Raw genomic sequence first — 24752 nt, forward strand, 5'->3', positions numbered from 1 at the left:
TTCACAATTAATGTAATTATTGATATGGTTGGATTGACATCTTCCATTGTGCTGTTTGTTTTCTCTTATAGACTTTTTGTTTTCACTCCTCTCCTCCTTTTTTGTTAAACAAATATTTATAGGGTGCCATTTTAATTCCTCTTTGATTTTTTATACTAAATATTTAAGATATTTTCTTAATAGTTGATTACGGTGTTATAATATGCATTTTATCTTCTCACAATCTAGTTCAAAATAATACTGACTTAATTCTAGTAAAATGTAGCTACTTTGACTCCAGTTTTATGTTATTATTTTCACAAATATTACACGTATGTTTTTATAAACTGAGCAATGCAGTATTCTAATTATTGCTTCTTATAGTTTTAAGTCCTTTAAAGAAATTAAGCGAAAACATAAAAATATGTACTTATGTAGCTTTTACTTATATGTTTACCATTTTCAGTATTCTTCATTTCCTCCTCTCAATTTGAATACTGTCCAGTGTCATTTATTTTTAGCTGAAAGGACTTCCTTAAGTATTTCTGCTTGCAACAAATACCCTTTGTTGTTGTTTATCTGGGATTTGTATATTTCACCTTAGTTTTTGGAGGATAGCATTCGCAGACAGAGAATTGTTGTAAACTATTTTTTTTTCTGTTTTCTTTTAGCACTTTGAATATATCATTCCACTGCCTTCTAGCCTCTCTTATTCCTGTTAAGAAGTTATGATTAATTGTATTGCTTTCCCCTGTACATGATTAGTCATTATTCTTTGGCTGTTTTCAAGATTTTCTCCTTGTCTTTGTCTTTTAACAACTTGAACATGATGTGTTTAGGTATGGATCTCTTTGTGTTTACTATACTTGGAATAACTTAAACATCTTGGATCTGCAGGTTAATCTTTTCCATTAAAACTGGCATTTTCAGCCATTATTTCTTTAAATATATTTTCTTTGCCCTTTGTCTCTATCCTCTCCTTCTGTGATTCCCATTACATACTTGTATGTGTTAGTAACCTTGATATCCTACAGATTTCTGAAGCTCCATTCATCTTTCTCCTATCTTTTGTTCTCTGTATTCTTCAGACTGGATGATTTCTATTGGTCTATCTTCAAGTTCGCTGATTCAGTCTTTTGTCCTCAAATCTGCTGTTGGGTCTGTGTAGTGAGTTTTTAAGTTTTGGTTGTTGTATTTTTCCAAGTCTATATTTTTTATGTTTTAATAGTGTCTCTTTTTATATTGAAATTGCTTTGTTATATCATTGCCATCATGTTTTCCTTTAATTCTTTAAACACAATTTCCTTTTATTCTTTTGATGTATGTGTCATAGTTCTTTTGAAGTCTTTTACCTGCTAAATTCTATATCTGGTTCCATACAGTGACATTTTCTATTGACTGCCTTTTTTCCTCATTATGGATTACATAATGTTTTTTATGAAAAAATGGACTTTTTAAAATAATAATTTTGTAGGAGTTCTGGATTCTGATTTTTTTTTCTTCCCTGAAGGTTGTTTTTTGTTTATGTTTTATTTTGTTTTTAATAACTTTCTTGCCCTTAATCTATGGACTGTGTTCCCCATGGTGTCTGGCTGCTGAATTCTCTGCTTGGGATTACCCTGTGTCTGCATAGTGTTGTTGTTACTCAGTGATTAATCAAAAGTTGTATTTACACACTTTGAGCCCATCTATGCTGATGGAGTGGTTTGTGGGTTGGGGAATGCATTCAATATTCAGACAGTTTTCAAGTCTATACCAGCTTTAACTTTCTGCTGGGCGCTCTTCGGTCTCCCCTATCAGATAGTTTCCTAGTCAGCCAAAGATATTTGGGGAGTTTATCTAGACCCTCTCTGCCTCCCTAATTTCCATTTTCTATGTTGAATTTCTTGCTATGCCACCAGTTTGCTGTATACCTCTACCAAGGACACACTTCAGACTAGCAAAGATGGACATTTCCCTGTTCATTTCCTACTGTTTACTTTTTTTTTATTGACAACATCACTTGTTTGGGATTCTTTGGCCTTCTCTTCAAATCAAGTGAGCCCTCTCTGGCAGCAAAGCTGTTGGTTGTCATGGCCAGCCCCGCCCTGATAGAAGTACGACACTGACAGCTGTGGGGGAACTGGAGCAGCACCAACCAATAACATCACACTCTCTCCTGTTCTTACGCAAAATTCAGCAGGTTTTCATGAATAAATGCTTCTCAATTTGTTAAATTTCTAAAGCCATGAAACTGTTGTTGATAGTTTTGTCCAGCTCATAGTTGTTTCTTGGAGAGAAGATTTGCTGACTTACTTATTCCCTTGTCACTGGAAGTCGTGTCTCACCTGGCAACTGTTAAAATGGCATATTCACTTGCTGAAGTTCCACTTAACAAGGCATCATTCTATATTGTACCATTTTGGTACAAATTTTTGGGTCTCTGGGAGTCAGAATATTCTGTTCACCATGCCATGCCATCTGCCCACCTTGCTATACAATCTGTCATCTTAATCTTCTTTGATGTAAGGAATTTTACACTTCAGTGATGATTGCCAGAAACTTTTTTTGTGTGTTCTCCTCTTTTGAAAACCACCTAAGTGGCATCTGACACTGTTTGTAATGCTGAATTTAATGGAAGTTTATAAATAAGTTATTTTATGATATCCTTTAAAATAAAGATATATAAAGTACTATATTTTGTCTCTTCCGTAATACAGAATGTTTAAATGGTTAACATTTGTGCTGCAGTATAGCTTTCTGGCTCATGAAAAATGAAAGCTATCAGCGATCTGGGCAATAAGATTCATCGCCAATAGTCACTAGCAACAGCACACAGCATTTTAATATCAGTGAGGTCCACAGCTAGCAGTAAGAGCTGGTGTAATTGAAAGACGTTTAGGTGCAATCATTCTGCTGTTTGTTCCTTGCCAGGTTCAACATGGGATTGTGTGAGTATTGGAAGAAAACAGCATTTTTTTTATATCTTTGAAAGATGTAAGAACGGTAGATAAGTGCTTAAGAAATATGGTAATTTTAAAAGCATGTGGCTTTAAAAAAAAAAAAGGTATTGTATTTGCCTTGGTTAATTAAAGCTTTAGAAAAGCTACTCCTTGGTTACAAGTGAACCGATAATTCTGGTCTAATGTTGCCGTGGTAACAACTCATGCTGATATAATTGAGAACATCTTATACATCCTGGTTCGAACATTTTCTCCCTGCCATTTTGAGTTGTTCTAGTGGTATATGAAAGAGGTTAGGATAACTAGATTGGAAGAAATTAAATCTAGTTATACACATCTTTGGCATTAATTTGATGTTTACTAGTGACATCTCACGCTGGGCAGTTACGCTTTGCTTCTAGGGGCTTTCCTTTTTAAAACAAAAGAAAGCTCTTTTCGTTTTTTGTGTGCTGCATGTTCCAGTGTATGTGTTTACACCATCGGCTTCTACCTCTAGAGATTAGCATAACTCCCTTTGCTGTTGGATTGTTGTTTTGAGCAATATGTTTTGGAAAGGTTGGTTTTCATCATGAGTGGTAAGTATGCTCTCTGAGACTCTGAAGCTATTTTTATATTTTTAGAAATATTTAACTATAAGAGGAAATATTATTTTTTAAAGGAGCAGTTGTACAGCCAGAACTACAGTGAATTATATCTTCTGTTGATGCTTTGCATTTAGGCATTAATTTGCTTTTACATTAAGAACTGTGAACAACTAATACTACTGTTAATAATCAGTTCCTAAATTTCTTTAGGTTTGATTTATTGCATTTATTAGATACTGTTGTTACTGTGTTATAAATTAGTAGTGAAAGACCCACCATGATAGGAGAGGAATTTTTTGTATCTAATCCTGAAGGTGATTAAACTTTCTTCTTTTTAGCTTTGTCATTCTAATATTAATTTTTGTTAGCTGATTTTTTTATATGAAAATGCTAATCTTGAATAAGATGTTGCCAAAATTTAATTGACATATTGGTTGCTTTTATGTACAACTCATTCAGAAATAGGGGTTTAATGATGAAATAAATATGTACATTTTGGTTTTGGAAGCTTTATTAACATTTTTCAGAAATATTTTGGGGAAAATAATTTGTTAGAATAAGTACTTTTGTGATAATTAGTTTTCTTTTTGTTTTTATAACATGATTTTTTAAAAATTCTAAAAATGTTTTTTTAGAAAATATACTATAGTATATACTGCACTCTATCACAGGGTTAAAGCTATTCACTTTAAGCCAAAACTGCAGCTAAAAATAGATATCCTGTTGTTAGAGTGAGAAATATTTGCTTACAGCATAATTCATTACTATCTTTTTGCTTAACTTAACTTAAAAAGAGGATATTTATAAGTTAACCTTTGAATCAGATTTTTAAAAGAAGTATTATATGTTTTTTCTTGTAACATAATAGCCTATAATTTACACTTAAAAGATTTGGAATTGGAATTCAGAACCTGAGAGAGTTAAATTTGTGCTGTATAATGATAGAATTCAAAACAGCTGAACCTTTTCTTCTATAACTGAAGATCACCTAATTATTATCAAATATGTTTTTATCCTACTGCAGTATAGCATCACCCTCTTGTACACTGTTAAATACTTGCTTAGAGAATGTTAGACATTACAATACAAATTTTACATGCAAGATATTAAGAATTATTATTATTATCCTGTTATTTTCCTGTTAGCAAATGAATAGTTCTGATTTTGTGTTTTAAGTTTGGGCTGATATCACCAAATCAACATGTTACCATTCCTTAGAATTTCTATGGATATCAAAACTGAATATACCTGGTAATCATACTTAAAATATTAGATTTCTCTGAGTCTAGCCAATGTGTGTTTTCTCTGTGAAAGTTGGGTATATGACAGAATCTTTAGGTAACCACTGTGGTGTTCTAGACGTTTTACAATTGGATGTGTTCGATTTAGCTAAAGAAAATTGTTACTGGTGTTTTATTGCTTTACTTTTCTTTCAAGAAATCTATGGATTAGTCGGATAATATTTGATATACTTGACCATATCGGCATGCCCTTACAGCCTTTTCTACCATAGGAATCATAGTAACCACAACTAGGTATTCTGACATTTTCAGAATTGTTCAAGTTTTACTCTTGCTATAAATGGTTAAATGCCTTAGCCATTTGACATGTGGAAATTACAAATGAAGTGTGTTTTATTTGTAAAAATAAGCAAATGCCAGACCTTCATGTTTTAGTCTATAGCTTCACTTGTAGTATTTAAGTAAATGTGGCACTCTTCTGGTTAAAAAGCTATTCCTTTTTTCCTGCCTGCCTATTAAATGTTAGTTTTCTCTAGGAACCTATCTTTGGCCCTCTTTTAATACTACATTCTCTCTGAATGATCTCATCCATGCCCATATCTTTAGTTGTTACCTGAATGTTTCTTTCAAAAGTGAATTCTCTCTTTCCATCCCAAATCTACTCCTTTTTCATTGATTCGGATTTCTGTTAATGATCCCACTGCCCATGCAGGAACTTAAAACAGAAACTTTGTAGTCATTCCTAACTTGTTTCGTAACCCCCAAACATGCACTCAAGTCATTAATTTGTATTGATTCTACATCAGCAATGTGTCAGAAATCACTCAGCTTTCTTCAGTCTCTGTGACATTGGGAATGCTTTTAGGTCAAACATTCTGTATCTTCTTAAACTTGTCTCAGCTTTTAGTTTTGTATCCCTCCAGATCATTTTTCATGCTGCCATTTTTAGAAAGCAAATATACCTATTTCTTAACCCAACGTGAAACCTTTCAGTTACAGGTGTGATCTCTCAGGTAAACATCAAACCCCTTAGTAGGTCATGTAAGATCAATGACTTAGCTTTCTGGCTTTATTTACATCTCTCATAAAATTCTGATCTATCCATACATATTGTTCTGATCTATCCATACATATTATTCCTTGCTCCTGTTTCCCTGAAAAATAAGACCTAACCGGAAAATAAACCCTAGCATGATTTTTCAGGATGACATCTCTGTACATAAGCCCTAATGCGTCTTTTGGAGTAAAACAATACAAGACCCAGTCTTATTTTCGGGGAAACACGGTACCTTTCTATATTTATACCTTACCATAAAAATTCTGAAAACCACCTATACTTTTAGTGCCTCCATCATTGACTCTATAGAGTCAGGTGATTACCCTGTACTCTCAAAGCAAGCTTATAAACTATAACAATTATTTGTATTATATTGAAATTATATATCAGCATGGCAATTTCCTTCTCCAACCTTTGAACTCCTTAAGTCAATAAATGCCGCGGTCATCTCTGTGTTTCCAGTAGTTACCCCAGTGCCCTAAATACAGTAATTCTTGTAGAATGTATGACTAAAAATTATCCCTCTTTTTTACATATTTGAATACTTTTCTTACATTATCAATGAAAAATAGCAGTCATTTTATTTATTTTTTGTAATTTTATATGCTTATCAGAACATAAATAGCATCACTATAGCAACATCCCCAGGTGAGAACTCTGATTTGTCCACCTGTAGTTGAAAGCAAATCTCCAAAGAAGAAGGCATTGACCTTTATGAATTACAGGACATTTTCAGATTTAAGCACAAGCACCTAAATTGTCCATTCTAGATCTGATTGAAGATAAAAGAACAACAACAACAACCAAACAACAAAAAACAACAACAAAAAAACCCTGGGAAAACAGTGTATTAGTTCTGCAATTAAGGAAGGGTACTTGCCCAGAAATGTACAGTATCAGACTGACGATCAGACACCAAAGTTTAACTCACAGTTTTACATTGAGTAGTTTTCCTTCATGGGAAAGAAATAAACAGTAGTTTCACCCTCACTAACTTGGAGGGATGAAGCCTATAAAAAAGACTGACTGCTGGGAAGTGATAGATCCATTACTGCTGATTACTTTCATTTAAAACAGTTATAATGGAACAACCCAAAATTTGATAGGGTATTCCAAATTGAAAAAGTGGCTTTTCTTCTTCCCTGTGACAGGGCCCTTCCCTGATATGGTGCGTATCACCACTAGCAAGGAACCTTATAGTCCGGGCTTCATTCCCATTTCTGAAAATCACTGGATTATTTAACTGATAATGTAAATACGTATCAACTAAATATCTGAAAATTTGATTCCAACAGAGCCAAATAAGAGGTGAGAGGTGAGAGGATCCACCGTATTTGGGGGCGTTGTAAAGTTCTGAAAGGCTTCTCATTGTTCATGAATGAATAAGCAAGAAAAGCAACAACATGGAGCCTATAAAAGAGATGGTGCATCATTAAAGGATTAAATCGTAGCCTTCAGGAGGAAGAGAGTGAACTTATGTTTAGAAAATATTTGTGGTGGAGGGTTTAAAAATAAATTATACATAGCATCTTTGTTGAATTCTTAAAAATTTCAAGTGAACATGGAATTTATGAAACACGACATGAAAGATAAGATAAAACAAGGGACTAAAATGCAAAGACAGTTGGTTAAAAGGCAGGAATAGAAACAAAGCAATAATGATATGATAAGGGAAAGTTATAAGAAAATAAACCTGGAATTGGCAGAATATAAAGCCTTAGAAGCAGTAAAGATCGAAATAATCACTGCGGGAGAGTAATGATATGAAGAACTAGCTTGATAAAAACCTCCAGAATGTAGGGGACATGGACAGGATTGAAATTATGAGGTTAAAACTATATTAGGTTAAAGTAGAAAACTCTACAAATTGAATGAATAGCATTCCCAAAGAACAGATAATGACTAACAGAACAGAAGTAATAATAAAAAATATATATGATTCAAGAAAACCTCTCAGTTGAAGAAAAATTTGAATCTGTAGATTGAAAGAGCTCATTGTGTTTTGACAAAGATTAACAAAAGACACCATCAGTTAAATATATCTTGATGGAAGTTTTGAACTTCAAGAATTAAAAAAATGAATCTCACAAATATCCAGGTCTTTTTGCATCTTACAACTTAACATAAAGCTAGTCTTACACAGAAAAAAAATCCAAAAATTGGAGATTTGAATATCCTTCTAGAGCAAAAATTAATGAAGATACAACAGCACCTAGAAATGCTGAATAAAATATAGTGAGCATGCCTTTAAATGAATACCTGAACTTACAGAAATATAATAGAAACCCTCAGTGTGCAAAAAAGTGATATGGTGAATGAAAACTAGAGCTGTAGGAGGGAGCATACTTTGACTATCCCAAGGAGATTTTCATACCTTGGTTACCAAAGGACTTTGGTTTTAAATGGCTTTACAGAGACAGAAGACAATTTATTTGATCCATGCAATGTGGGATTTTTTTAGACTCCTATATAAAGCCAGGATCCTCAAAGTATCATAACTTCAGTGAGAGAGTAGATTAGAAATTAAAACCTCTTCACTAACAAAGAGAGAAAATAAGGCAGCTTCTATCTCTTGGCTTGGGTTCCAGAGGACAGGACAGCGCTATGCATGCATGTGTGTGGGATGGCTCTCCTGAGAGTTTGTAATCAATTACTTCTCCTCCAGTAGAGTTCAGGTTTTCATGTGTATTAATTGTGTGGTCTAAGAATCATGAATAAGATGAAGTACGTTATTATAACAGTCCCAGGCTAGTAACATCCACTGGATGCCAGGCAGGTGCTAACACAAAACATACTCTCTAGTCAAGCTCTGCAGGTTGCTCATATAAAGCCCCACTGAACTTTGAGTTCACAATCCAAAATCAAAACACACACACACACACACACACACACACACACACACACACACACCTATAAATGCTATTCAACAGCTACAACAGGATTAGATCCTTATAAAAATGTCAGAGAGGAGAATTGTCACATACAGGCTACCATTTAAAATTAATAATCATATTAAATATGAGAAAAAATTGTATGCACCTCTACAGAACCTCAAAATATATAACACAAGATTGACCCATTTAGAAGGAAAAATTATATAAGATTTATAGATATACATAAAAAATTTTCATCCAGTAATTAAAAGAATACACAGAAATACAGAATACTAAACATACTCAAAACATTTTGAAGAATTGATATAGCCATGGTGTCTGACCACAAAACAATTTAATCAACAATAAAAGACTAAATAAACACATACATTTTATATCTGGGGATTTAAAAATTCAGATGACTCACAGATCAAGAATTCACTTACAAATTTAAAACTCAATATATATCAAAACTTGTGGGGTGTACCTTAAGTGGATTTAGAGACAAATTTTTAAATGCTTATAGTAGGAAAGGAGAAAGACATTAATGATGTAAATATTCAAATAAAGTTAGAAAGCACAGCATGAGCATAAACCAGTGAAATAGAGAATAAAGATACATCAGAGCCAAAGGTTAGTTTTAAAATAATTGATTAGAACTATACCTATTTAAGATTTAATCAGTTAAAATCTTTACTCAAACTTAACAAAATGAGGACTGGTCCATTTTACAGTCAACTCCTAGGAAATATTCAAAGAACAAACATTTTAATCTTGTACAAAATCTCCCAAAGAATTAAAAAAGAGGAAGTATTCTTAAATTTATTTGAGTCTGGTATAGCCTTACAAGTAAAGTATGGGAAAAGAAAATTAGAAACATTTTCTCTGAAGTTAGGAATTGTCTATTTCTGTACAACATTGCACTATTAGCTATAACCTGCACAGTAAGACAAGAAAAAGATGGGAGGGAACAAAATTGTCATTATTTGCAGATGATATGTGGTTGTGTACATAGAACATTCAAGAGATTCTACCAGTATCATTTTAGAGTTAATAACAGAAACTGGCAAGATTGCCAGATATAATAAGATCAATATATAAACATCAACTATGTGTTATATATCAGCAGCAAACACAAACAGTAATTTTTTTTAATCTCCCTTGTACAATAGCAACCAAAGTTTTAAAGAATCTAGTAGATAAATCTAATAAAAGGGTAATAAGACCTTTAAGAGAAAATTATAGAATTCTAAGAGATATTTACCTAATCTTCAACAAGAAGATATGATTTACTATCCATTGGATGAGCAAAATTTAGAAAGTGATAGAACACATTTTTTTTGAGGCTATGGATCCCCAAGGATATGGTGGCAATATAAATTGGCATAACCATTTATTGATCCACTTATTACTATCTAGTTAAGTTGAAATATGAATACTGTGTTATCGGGGGATCCACTCCTAGCTCTACACTGTCTGCAAGAAAGAATATTTAAATTTAGAACCAAATGGAAAATCTTTAGCATATGATTATGGTAAATGTAATATTACTCTGAGAAAAGGCCTCAGTGAACAATTAAGGAAGTAAAATACATTTCAAAGATTGCCTGGATCATTAGTTTTATGACTATAAATTTAGTTTAAGTTTTTATTACAAAATCCTATAGGGAACATCTCCAATCAAACATGGCTTGAATGGCCTAGAAAATCCACAGCCTCCCAGACAGAGAGCAAGTTGGGAGAGAAAGCATGTAATGTGATTAGTTGTGACTAGTACACTATGTGGGTTCATGGTGTATCCCTCTGTCCATACAGATACTAGTGCAGTTAATTTGATCATTTTTATAATTTGATCATTTAAATGTATGTTTCACCAAAAGTTTTAATAGTTATTTACAGTTTAGTGAAAGCTAGTCAATTATAGTGTTCACTTGTAATTGAGACTTGATAAAGAATTAACTAATAAAAAAGCATAAGGAGAGGAAAGAAGAGGAAAACAAATATCACAATAGGAAATGTAGCTTTTACTGTCTTTAATTTCCAAACACCCATTCATGTGTGACTTTGTGTACGACTAATTGATACCTTAAAAAATGAAAGTAGTCATGGTCCCATCCACTGAACTACACAAACGCAACTGCAATAATTAAAGTTGGTTTTTGTAGCCACTATTATTTTTAAGGTTAAGTGAATTTGCTTTGAATGAACATGTTTGAATGTGGTAAAGCAAATCAAGTGTCCCTTCAGCAAAGTGAACACAATTGCTCTTCACATTAAAGGGACAGAATATAATGTTTCATTAACACATTTTTAGAATAAGGTTTTGTTGATTAAAAATAATATATATATCCAAAAAATTTGTTGTGATCCTTATATAAAACACTTGTATTTGTATGCTCAAGTATTTTTTTATTCTATTTCTCTGTGTAAATATACTAATGAACATATATAGATGGATAACTTGTGGGTCTGTTATTTTATATGTTATTTATCTGTTTATTCTTTTTGATCAAGCATGCAATTCATCAGAAGCTTCTGGTAGGAAACCACTTTTTACAGAATAATTCTGTTACTTTGATTGCTATAAATTGGGTTTTATGAGGTATTTTGTGGTAACTAAAATGTTTTATATTTAGTTTATTGAAAATATTTGTAGTATAGCCTGTGGGGTGGGGGGCGCGGTATTCTTAGAAATAACAAATGTAGAGCTCTAAAGAGGTGGGTGTTTAAAGTAGGGATGGCAGAAGACAACTATTACACTTTGCTAGACATACACTCTCCAGAGGTTTTGGAAAGGATTGTCCTGTTCTGTAATTTGTTTATAGAACTTGGTATTTTCATACATAACTTTTCTCAGTTTCCACCTTGTTTTGTGTTTCCTGATATACACTAAATAATTCTTAAATAATGTTTCTATTAAGGTAAAGGATGAAAATAATGTAATCACAAAGTGATTAGGGGGGCCCAGGGATTATAATCTGTTCAGTAAAAAAGTATGTATTATTACAATAAAAGATACTACAAAGAAATATATAATTGCTTTAGTGCCTAATACTTGCTCTTTCCCTAATAGAAAAATTTAGAGGGATCGCCCCCTCCCTTAGTCACTACATAATAGCCATTAAGGTTTAAAATGTTCGGGCCTCTAACCCCCACTGTTATCCCTCCTTGCTTAACCTGGCCCCCCTCTTCCTTAGCAAGTGACATGGAAACAATTGCTTCCATGATTGGGCACCTTCTTGCCTATACACTTCACCTCCCACTGCTGCTGTCCACTTACACCCTGTGCTGCAGCTATTACAAGTCAGATGTCATTTCCTGGATAAGTCATGCAGCTTCCTCCCTGCTTTTTATATAAGATCATCCCAGCCTAGAATGTCTTCTTCCTCAACTATTATCTGTCCTTCAAGATTGAGCACCAATGTTATTTACTATGCCTTGCTTTACAACCCAAGAATTGCCTCTTTCAAGCTTGCGTAGCACATTATAATTTCCTTAGTTGTAGTCCTTGCCACATTCCAGTATTATGGTTCACCTATCTCCCCATTAGTTTCTCATCTCCTTATTAGTGGAGATGTGTTTATTGTTTGTAGTGTTCCCAGAGTCTAGCTCAGTTTCTGGTACCCCTGAACAGTGCTCAATAAATGTTGAAAAAATTGTTAAACCAGCACCAAGGAAGTAAAATGCCTGAAAGACACTAATGTCTTTCAGAAGAGAGTTAACAAAATGTTATAATTCCGAGTGTCTTTTCCTACAGTAGAGTTAAGAATAAATAACAAAAGTCCGGAGATGGTATTGCAGTAGTTATAGGATGTGTGTTTCAGTATATGCTACTTCATATTATTAGCACTATTACTATAAGGAGTTAAAGTGTTTATACTGATTTTGGGACTAAACAGCAATAACTGATTTTATTTCTTTACCATTTAATTTTAAAATGTCCTCTCTGAGTATGTTCAGTCAAATAATTGAGTTTCTACATCATTGTTCTATTTCTGTATTATAATATTCTGGGAAAATGTATATAGATGATTTCATGCTACTCTGTTCTTTATATGAGTGTTACTTAATCATTGTTTAATTTATTTTTTGGATACAAGCTTGCTCCTCTTCAGAAGTATCTGGTAGGCAACTGCTTTTTAATTAAAAAAAAATGTTACCTTTGAAACTTTTTATTTGGTTGTTTGCAAGTTGTTGTGCACCTCATAAAATTATATTTTTATGAAGTAGACGGAGTTAAAAAAAACAGTTTAGTTGAGGGAAATTGTTTAGTTTTATGTTGAGTTTTATCTATAGAAATGGTTTATATTGCAATTTCTTGGGTGATATTTTAGAAACAACAAATATATCTCTAAGAAGCAGTGAGAGTTGTAAAGGGTAGCAGTAGATTAACACACACCACTTAAATTCGATAAACTAAGTTAATGAATGGTTTGTGAAAGAAAATATACTGTTGTAAATTTTGTATAAAGCAGCTAATATTTTAATTAGGTATTTATCCTAGGAAGTTTATATGCTATTTTGTTTTATTTTCTGTTTGTTTCTCTTCTATTTTTTTTTATATCCGTTGTAAAAGTTAAGTAATATCTTGTTTTTATTGCAAAGAGATGTAGAAGATGGCGGTGACATTTACCTCATTACAAAGAGACTGGAGAACCCAACATCTGAAGTAGTTGTAATTTGTATATTAATAATTTCTAAATTCTTACCAAATATGAATGATAACCTCTTTAAAAAAATTGGATAATGGCATACAATAACAACATGCTGTTTTCATAATAAGTAGTAATGTAGTTTATCCAACACAGAATCCAAAAATGCCTAATAAATAAATTTACTAAATATAATTAATGAAGCATTCTTATTCATTGTAGAATTATCTGCATATCATGGAATAAGGATGTGTCATACTTGAATTTTTAATAAATTTTCCTAATGCTTAAAATGAACTTTGTAATCTAATATTTAAATTATGTCCTATGTATAAACACGATATATTCAAACATATTTTAAGGGTGATAAGAATTGTTATTTTAATGTCCTTCTGGAAATGCCTAAAAACTGTCACTTTGTTTCTTCTTTCTTCATCTTGTAAATGTGGGTAAACTTTCCTACAGACCAACCCTGAGGGAACGTAGAGATTACTTTGGTAGGCTCATTTATTTAGAATACAATGTGATAGGCCCTTGAAATAATACAAACTGAAAAGGAAATAAATTTATTTGGAACATAAATATAATTGCAATGTATACTCCTAAGGAGAAATTCAATTGATATTTGGTGTGTCCTCATTTTTGTAGTACCTGGTTTGCCCCTTTATTGATCACTACAGAACAAAATATATTTGCAGAAAAATCTTTCCTTGAGGTATTTTTTCCTAAGGAGAGTTACTAATCACTGTTAGGTCCTTTGTAGATAGGTACCCATGATCACATGTAGCTAAGAAGTGTTAGAGCCAAGATTCTAGCTCACATGTGCCAAACTCCAAAACCTTTGGCTATTTCAGGATATCACAGTGGTTTAAATAGTTAACTATAGAAATGGCTTATATATTAGAACACAAGAAGAAAACAAAAAAATGCAGAACTTTAAGCATATGCTTTATAGGGAACTCGATTAAATGTGCTGCAGTGTTTGGCTGTCTCTCCCACCACTTAGTTTATTAATTAGCTGCTAACACCTTATGTCAGTGGATATAAACTTGAAACATAACCAGAGAAAAGCATTTAGAAAGTTAAATTCACCACTGTATAAAAATAATAAAATTCAAAACAAATACATATGGTTCTGGATTGCCTATTGTTTTAGTTATTCATAATCCAGCATATTGTGAAATATTTTATTTTTGTTGTCTATATTTATAAGATGCATATTTTGGTTAACTGATATTTTTACAAAGAGTTAACTATGTTCATCTTTGCATCTAAATAATGTACTTATGAACTAGATATTTTATGTGTGTATATATATACTTATGTGACAAAAAGTGCTTCAGGAACAGAGTTTTCTTCATAGAACTTTTAAATCACATTATAGTTAATGCTTATTCTTTACTCCAAAAAGGAATCTATTTATTGAAACAATTCACAAAATTTAAGATCTTTGATTCATACCCATTTCTGATAGTTATATAAGACATTTATGAGAAATGTTGTTTACTTTCTACAGTGCTACTTGACAGGAAACTCAGAGTATTGATGAGACTAGAGAATATTTCAAAGAATTTCCTAAATATCTTGCTAGTGAATAAAATTAAGTAGCACCTGAAATTTTTCCTCTAGCTTATTCACCAAGTAAGTAATGGAAATTTTCTATCAAACCATCTTTGGCAGATACTGCCAGTCCTTCCTTTGACCAGTTATGTTTTCTTAAACTCCAGATCCACTTAGCAGAAAGTGACAGGAGAAGCTGAAACAGGATGTTAGGAAGGTTTTCTTTTTATTTCTCTGATTCTCTTCCTTGTCTCCAAATTATCTCTACTCAGGCAGGCATCTGGAGAGTTTATACTGCAACTAAATGTGTGAGTTCTATAAATAGAAGATAAAATATTTTTTTCAAAAGAAATCAGAGGTATACTTTGGGAATCACAAGTTGTTTCTTAAAAGACACAGTTGCATTTAGCAATAAATTATATTTTAAATTTGTTTTTAGCTGTCATTTCCAAGTCAGTGCCATGTGCAGATATGTCTGCTCCATGAAAAAAAAGATCTTACTTATAAAACCACTCTTCTTTAATTGTATCTAGTACACTAACTTGTAGAAGTAAGATGACTTAAACCATCCTAAACTCAAAGAAAACGTAAAAGTTTTCTACGCCCAAATCCACCCTGGGGAGGAATTAGACCATGTTTGCATAATTAGGTGCAATTATTTGATTCATTGTTTTGGTGGATGAGATTTTCATACAATGGGAAAATTCTAAGTTTAAAAATTATTTTTCTCAAACTTTCTAAAATAGGTATTTGAACAGCAAAATACAGATGACAGTTTAAAATAGTAAAATAATGTCTTCAGAAATGCACACTCTTATGTGACTTAAAAACTAATGTCTGCCATTGGTGCCTGTCATCACTATTTTGAAATCTCAAAAAGCTTAGAGTGCCAACAACCTTTTTGGTTCATAACAGTGTTTTGCCAAAGTACTTAACTGGGTATAAGGCGAAATAATACTGTGTGTTTTAAAATGCCTCACTTTAATATTACCACAATAGTAAATGATCTCATTAAAGAATTTGTCAGTTCCTCACTTCTACTTTTGTCTTTTCATTATCATCATCATCACCACCACCACCATCATCATTTGTATTTCTGAAATACATACCAGTGTACCACTCCATGTTCAGTTTGTCTAACCTTTCACTATTTGAACCTTATTTAAATCCTATTTTCTGCTATTTTTTCTTTATTTATAGATTTAGATATCAGAGAAATATTGAGAACTTTCTGAACAAAAAGACTGAAATAATTATTTCTTGTATAGTTAGGTTTTGCTCTCATCCCTAACTATAGGAACAAGAATACATACTGTTAATGCCATTTTATCGCTTTGGAATTTTTGTCCATTTGTTTTTAATCAACAAAGTTGTTTATAAACAGAAATCACTGATAATAACTTTGTGGAAAAACAATGAAAAAGAAGAATCTTTTTCAATGATTCACCATTTAACAAATCTAAAACTGCAAACCTCAGCTTTATAAAATAATGTGGCTATTATTATTATATAAACATCAGGTTTTGAATTGCTTTACTTCAGGGTACATTTGAAATTAGACATTTGGTTTTGCTCCAAATTTAGAATGAGATTTTTAATGGGTTTTTTTCTGTTTGTTTGTGATGTTTAGTTCTGTTTTATTTTCAGATCTTTGTGGATAATTTTTATGTTTTAGTTTGTGGTTTGTGTTTTTCTTTTCTCTCTCACCTTTAGTAGAGAGAACACAAATCTAATAACATAAATCCTTACACATGAAAATAACCCTTTATCAAAATCAATAATTTTTGAAACTCTACAAATCAAAAGTTCATTCTCCAGCTGTTTTCAGTTCTTATGTTTAAAAGCTCTGTTGCCCCTTTAAATTATCACTGCTGATTTATTTGCAGTCAGTATTTTGTCCTAGACTAATTTCTAACTTTTTTACATTACTTTCACGTATGTTTTCGGGAACAGTATTTTTATCATTAGATTTGAAATTATTAAAGTGATCTCCATATAGAAAGATATGAGAGATTTTTAGAAATTTGAGAAAATGTTTGCTTCCTGTTTAGAGAAACTGAATAGATTTCTAGTGTATCAGGGTTGTGAATACACATTTCATGGCAACCATAGTTGACATAAGTCTGTTTTTAAAGCAAGTATATTTATATATAATACAAATATTCTTACAAGACTTTTTTTTATGTATTTTTAGTGAAAGAATTTCTAGCCAAAGCCAAAGAAGACTTTTTAAAAAAATGGGAAAATCCTGCTCAGGTAAGAAATATTCAAATTTTTCTATGATTTAAAAATCCTGTGTTAAGTAAAATTGTGATTCTTGCCTAAATAATTTACTATTTGCAGAAACTTTAACTTTCAAGTAACATTAATAAATATAAGCTTAACGTGGGAATTTTTGTCATAACATGTTTTGACTTATTAATAATTTTATGTATGCCTACATTGGAGAAGAAACTAATTTTTAATATAATACCTGGTTATAAATTTTGATACTAATTCCAAGTTGCTACAAATTCTTCATATTTTCTAATATTAGAGTAATTTTTATTTATGCCTTTGCTAGCATATTATTTTTATTAATTATGAAAATGGGGGTCCTATTGGCCAGTTTCAAATTCTTAATCACAAATACTTGGCTGTTGATAACATACCAAACCTAGGGATTCTTTCATAAACATTTTGATGGAGTAAGTTGTATTTAATTTAAGTGCTTTAGATCTTAACAGATCTATAAACTCTATATAAAAAGAGTCCTCTATACTTGCCATAAAAATCTCCTTTTGAAGTTATAAATAATTAACAAACTTTAATAGTAGGTCAAATTTTGAAAACCCTTCTCTTAGCACAGTTCTTATGCTTCAAATATTTGCTCACTAGAAAATATTTAATTTTAAGTAAATGTTGTTTTATGAAAATACCATCATTACCAAGATTTAGAGCATGACCTATAATTTAAAATATAATCACCCTACTGATTACAAAAAGTTAGACATTATCTAACATAAAGCATTAATGGCGGTGAGGATGATGACACATTTATATGAAAAGCAATGACTAGCAAAAAGAGATGTTCTTTGGTCTATTAATGAATTTTGTTTCCATTATTTATTTGGGAACTATATTAAATATTTCAATCCATCTGTGTTGATATAACCAAAAATTAAATATTAATTCATAAGGTTAAATAATTAATTCAATCAGAATTAGAAGGACTTTCTTCTTTCTACATTGCCATAGAATCTCATTGCCATTTAAAGTTATTGAAATTTGAAATTAAATTATAATGAAAACAAATGTTGTAAGTAGAAACTTAGAGTCGCTTGCTCTCTCTGTAATGATTCAACAGGAAGATAAGCTATTTCTCAAAGGCAAGATTTGATTTGTAATAGAGACAAAACCCAACTACAATGGACTTTGATAGCTCTCTAGATTCCTCTCTTATACAAGAATCATTCTGCATCACGTTTTTCGCAAGCTAAACACTGTATAGACTGGCCCTTGGAAATATTTTTTTCTAAGATTTTCATGGAGATCTTTGTAATGAAAACCTATTAAAGAAATGGGTCAGCAATTACTCCTTATTGCTATTTAGCATATAATTTGTTCCTAGTAATTTTCGTTTTGTTGTGGCAGCAGCAAATTCAGTAGATTGATGCTTCCAATTCTTTGCTTCTAGGCTATAGTCAAAGCCAAACAAAGATGTTTGCTCATAACAAAGCATCTATTCAAGGAGAAAAAAGAGACTGATTATTGTTCTGGGACAATGACTCTTGGTTATCTTTGTGAGAATGAGGAACTCTTCTTTCCTTATTACTGTTTTAGGTAATACTGGGTTATTATAACATCAGAAAGAGAAAGCCATTAGGATCTCTCGCTCTGTTATTACCTAGATCTATATGCTCGTATAAAGATAGAAATTAAGTTCCACAGTGCTTTCTTCAGAGGTAACTCTAGTGAAAGGACTCTGATCCCTCAGATTATGTATTCATTACTGTTATTTCCAAGTACACTAAGACTATATGGCCTTCATGATTGTTTTTGTCAGTGTACCTCTGGTCAGTTTGTAATTATTAAAATATGAAACTAATTTATTAGAAGTCCAATACTAGGAATTTATATTTGAATATGACCATTGGTATTTCAGCTGTGGTTCTTATTTCCTCCCATTACTATTATGCTTTGTTTGGTAATACAATTCTCTTCTCAAATATTAAATCCTTTCTTATTCAAAGGGAAAAATAGAACCAATAACTTGGAATCTCACTAGTCTTTTGTATTGTTTTTAAATGGATGGTTATAAATTAAATTATCTATTCTGATTATCATTAAATCTATTATAGTTAACGTAGTCTTCTTACGAGAATTTCTCATTTTAAAGTTTATTTTATTTTTCATGTACCTGTAGAATAATGCCGGCCTGGAGGATTTTGAAAGAAAAAAAACCCTTGGAACAGGTTCATTTGGAAGAGTCATGTTGGTGAAACATAAAGCCACTGAACAGTATTATGCCATGAAGATCTTAGATAAACAGAAGGTTAGTGTTTTTGTTGTTATTTACTTGAGGGGTAAACGTCACTTTCATCAGCTAGATTATTTAATAGATGCAATATAATGACTTAACCATTGACACCTTCAAATAATTTTATTGTTGCACTTAATTTGCTTTCTGATGAGTATATGATCCATTTTTATAGTTTTAGGATATAGAAGTACATTATTTCAATAATTATTTATACATATAACAGGTATGTGTATGTTTCTAAAAAAATATTGAATTCATCATGTAAAGAACACGTATCTCTACTACATTCGGCCTTGTGGAAAAATGCAAGAATAAATCACTTGATCCTTAGATTGAGGTAACAGAAACTTAGTGATTTTACTTTATGACTTATTTTAATTAAGTAGAAGCTCTCTTGTTTAACATGATTGATTTAAAATTTGAAAACCTACATACTATACAAAATATCAAATCATTATGTTATATATTTAATACTAATAGAATGTTATATGTCAATTATATCAATAAAAATTTAAAAATAATTTTAAGTATTTATCACATAGTGGTATATCTAAAGAATCAGGATATATCAATTACTCATGCTTTAAATATTAAGCTTCTATTTTCTTTGTAATCACTTATAATTAAATAAAAGAAAAATGGCAAGTCTTGATATATTATCTTATAGATACTATGTTCCCAGGAATGATAATTTGGCTTACTGGGTTTAGATAGTAAGAAAATGTAGAGGAAACAGTCAGGGTTACAGATAGTGGCTAGACTAATGCTGTCTAATAAATATAATATGAGACACATATGTAAATTAAAATTTTCTAGTAGCCTCATATTGAAAAAGTAAAAAGAAACAGTTGAAATTAATGTTAATAGATTCTATTTAGCCCAATGTATCCAAAATATTATCACTGCAGTATGTAATTAATATAAAAATTACTGAGATATTTTACGTTCTTTTTTTCACACCAAACCTTTGAAATCTGGTGTGTATATTACCCTTACAGTATATCTCCATTTGGGTTCGCCACATTTCCAGTGTTAAATAACCACATGTGGCTAGCAGCTACCATTTTGGACAGCACAGCATTAGACTGGTCTGAGGTTCCAGTCCAAGCTCTGCTTTAAAACAAAAGACAAAACTATTTTTATACTTTAAAATATTTAGGGAAGAACTTTTTAATTCCTTTTTTGGTAAGACAGTGACTTGTTAATAAGTAAGTTACTGAGAAAGCTACCTGGGGGATAAATCATGACGGAAGAGTATTCCCCAGAATAATAGCTGTTATTTTTTTTAATTTTAATTTGTTGGGGTGACAATTGTTAGTGAAATTACATAGATTTCAGGTGTACAATTCTGTATTACATCATCTATAAATCCCGTTGTATGTTCACCACCCAGAGTCAGTTCTCTTTCCATTACCATATATTTATTTGATCCCCCTTACCCTCATCTCCCACCCCCCAACCCCCTTACCTTCTGTAATAGCTGTTATTTTTAGTCATTTCTCCATGGCAGTGTTCTGGATCTTTTCATAATTAGGACAAAGACTTTATATTCTGATTTTTTTTCAAGTTTATTTATGTTAATTTGCTAAAGCTAAGTAATCAAATAACACTCCATAATAACCTTCTTTTATGTCAATAAAGTCACAAATCTTTCAATAAACTCTTTTTTGCATCTTCTGTCTTAGGGTTTATGGGGTGAGGGGAAGAAAATCAGTACAGAAATTAAGGAAATCACATTTCTTTATTCCATATTATGTGTCAAGCATGGCTAAGCACTTTATGTTTACTGTATCAGTGAATCTTCACAACTTTGTATGACATTAACTCCCTTTTAAGCCAATAGCCTTTCTATTTAAGTAGTTGTTTCAAAGTCAAACAGCTAGTGAGATGAATCAGGAATTTGACCTACGGTTGTCTGATTTCTGCATCTATATTCCTTCGTTAATTTTTCTTTTCAAATGTATTTGTTATCGCTAAGATCTTCCCTACTACCCACCAGTTGGTCCCTCACTAACATTAACTGGGCTTTCACAATAACATCTTAATTTCCACAACCCCAGAGTTTTCACCATCTACTAATTTACCTTCCTCACTACCAACAAAGTTTTCTTATCATATCATATCATCTCACTCATTCAAACAGCTTCCTGATGTTTATTATTAAATGAAGTCAGAACTCTGCAGCCTATTTCAAACCCTTCATTATTTTCTCCCAAACTCCACTGTAGTCTTATCTCACGCTATTCCCCTACACGTCCTCTATACTCCACTTCTCTGGAACTTGACCCACGGAACTATACACAGGTAGTGCTATGCTGGGAGGGGTGGGAGTATATGTGATAATATATGGCCTGCTTCCTTATTAATAACTCTTCAAGGGTTTGACTGAAAAAGAGCAGTTGGTAAGTAAACATTTATAAGTGTTTTTAATAGATTTCAACCACCAGAAATACTAAGAAGTAAATATAAATATTATATGAATTTTGAAACTAAAACATGGACTAAACTCCCAGGGGTACTTGATACTTTTCTCTGCTATTTAGCGGTACGTCATTACCAAAATTTGAGGACCACTGTCCTAAGCTATAGCTGACTGGATCTAGCACTCAGATTTACATTTGTATATTTTCTCCCTTCAGGTAATGGTTCTGGATATTAACCGTGACTGCACTGTCTCCTCCATCTTTTCCTAATCTTTGTTATCTATCCATCATTAAGACCCAGCTAAGCCCTCACCTTTTAAAATAGATTATAATAATAATTGACAAGTTTTGACCTTTTACTTTGTGCCAGGCACTATGTTGTCACTTGACATGCATTATGTCACACAGTCACTTGTAAAGTAGTGTTATTGTTATATTATTATCAGCATTTTATTGATGAAGAATCTAGGACTCAGAAAGATTATGTACTAGGTCTAATGTAAACATTTTCTCCTCTGAACACTTATGACATCATAACCCTCACTTGGCAGTTGCTCATATATTGCTATTCACATATTCATGCGCCATCCTTCCTAATAGACTTTATGCAGCGTGCAGGCAAATACACATTCTGTGAAAGAAGCCAGTCTGAAAAGGCGGCATAGTGTATGAACTATATGACATTCTGGAAAAGAAAAAACCTATAGAGATAGTGAAAAGATCAATGGTTGCCTCGGGTTAGTGGGGAGCGAAGGATGAATAAGTGGAGCACAGAGGGTTTTTAGGCAGTGTAACTACTCTGTATGTATTATAATGGTGGTTACATGTCATTATACATGTGTCCCAACCCACAGAATGTACAGCACCAACAGTGAACCCTGATGTAAACTATGGACTCCACGTAGCAATGATGTGTCTGTATAGGTTCATTGATTGTAACAAATGTACCACTCTGGTGGGGAATGTTGATAATGGGGGAAATTTTGCATGTGTGGGGGAAGCAGTTATATGGGAAATCTCTGTACCTTCTGTTCAATTCTACTGTGAACCAGAAACTGCTAAGAAAATAATCCCTTAAAAAAACCAAACACAAACCAATAGTAATTCTCCAGGTAATGTTATATAATGTATTGTGGTAAGTATGGACTAATTAGTTCTGTAACTAGTTAGAATGTGGACAGTAGTGAGTCAACCATTTCATGTTACAGATAAAAACAACAACAGCAACTGAGATCCTAAGAGTTGAAATAACATCTCCAAAGTCACAAAACTAATTAAATATGAATAGGAGACCTAGATTACAACACAGATCTTCTGACTCTTAAGTCAATTATTCTTTGCTCAACATTATTTTTATACTATAATTTTATACACTAATTATTGGATGGTATCTTTAATTATCTTTCTTGTTCATATTCAACTTCTTCAGTTCTATGACTACTCCACATTGATAGTAAGCCTTTATCAAGAAAGAATGTCACCTTCTAATGATTTACACACATATGATTATTTACGTCTCCCTAAGGTCACCTTTTCTTAAATTAAAAACAGAATAACGTGGGATAGAATAACTGTCTCCATGAAGTCAGGATAAATTGCTTTCCCCTGCTATGTACCTGATTGAGTAGACAATCCAGAGGAAGCCCAATTAATCCCAAATGACCTATTTATTATAAACATAGCTGTTTTTTGCCAATATTCTGTGTATCCTCTTTTGTGGCTGTGCAAATTGAATTTTTAGGATTTGTCTTGTATTTATTCATGTATTATAAAGTGAACAAATGTTTCATTTATACCCACTGTTTTTCAATTATTGGCTTTTCCTCAATCTTTAATTTCATTACTGATCCTCTGAAGATGTAAATCAATACCTGTTTATTGCAGTGATTTGTGCCAGCTCCTTAGTGAACTAGAAGTCATTAGGAACTAAGTATTTTCACATATTATTTATTAAGTAATTTATTATGAGTCTAATTCTTCTTAGCTCTTGCTTCTTTATTAAAAACCGTAGTTGACCATCTTAAGACCTAATTTTAAATCTTCTGTTAGATTTTTCATTTAAATCTGATAAGTCTATCATCCTTGTCCAACTCTAGCAATTTTGTTTACCGAAGTTCATTATTATATGGAAAACATTTGTTTAATATTTCCTTGTAAAATTATAGTAACTTTTAAATTCCATTCAAATACATTTAACATATTTATCTCTCAATTACAGGTTGTTAAACTGAAGCAAATAGAGCATACTTTGAATGAGAAAAGAATATTACAAGCAGTGAATTTTCCTTTTCTTGTTCGACTGGAGTATTCTTTTAAGGTAAATTTTACTAATATCCAAATAAAATATTTTCAACCTCATATACATGTTTTTTAAATATAAAGTTATAATATGATTCTAAGCCAGATGATAAACTAGGAGAATATGAATAAACAAAAAAAGTAAAATATTTTGGTTTTATATAACTAAATCTTATTGTACTTACAAACTTAGGTAACATGTGAAAAGGTTTTGGTTCTCCCTGGGGAATTTGTTAAAGGTAATGTGTAATTTTTCATGAGCTGTACTATGAAATCAATTATTTTAATTTATCAAAATCCATAGCGGTATCTTATTAAGCAATTCTTACATTCATACAAATTAATACACCTACATACTTTATTTTTGTTTTGAACATTTTCTGCCACTATCTCACCATTTACTTTCTCTTAGTAATTTGTGCTCTAGTCTTTTCATGTACGTAAGATAGAACAGTCTTTGGCCCTCTGCTCAACTGTCTCATAAACATACACACAAGATTTATTCTTTAACTTGGCAGCTGTTCAGTTCTTTGGAATGATACTTGGCATCTGTCTGCAATATCAATTCATATGAAACATTTTAATCTTTTTTCTTTTTCCTCCTTTATTCTTTAAATCAAA

The 24752-nt window shown here is 31.8% G+C and overlaps 1 protein-coding gene across 10 annotated transcripts in view; it reads left to right on the forward strand.

Moving 5' to 3' along the window:
- PRKACB (protein kinase cAMP-activated catalytic subunit beta) overlaps positions 1-24752 on the forward strand; it is a 104823-nt gene that overhangs the window by 55745 nt on the left and 24326 nt on the right. For 2 of the 10 annotated variants that reach the window (XM_019715236.3, XM_019715231.3), the window contains exons 2-4: positions 17083-17144; positions 19294-19422; positions 24052-24150. In XM_019715236.3, coding sequence (XP_019570795.1) covers positions 17083-17144; positions 19294-19422; positions 24052-24150 — 290 coding nt within the window. Of the gene's footprint in view, positions 1-2674; positions 2910-3163; positions 3497-11190; positions 11215-12776; positions 12801-17082; positions 17145-19293; positions 19423-24051; positions 24151-24752 lie in introns of those variants that run through there. The other 8 variants (XM_019715234.3, XM_019715235.3, XM_019715232.3 and 5 more) reach the window with 8 other exon arrangements.

The sequence above is a fragment of the Rhinolophus sinicus genome, chromosome 14, assembly GCF_057876585.1.
Source record: "Rhinolophus sinicus isolate RSI-liver-muscle chromosome 14, RSI-T2T, whole genome shotgun sequence".
NCBI classification, from domain to species: domain Eukaryota; kingdom Metazoa; phylum Chordata; class Mammalia; order Chiroptera; family Rhinolophidae; genus Rhinolophus; species Rhinolophus sinicus.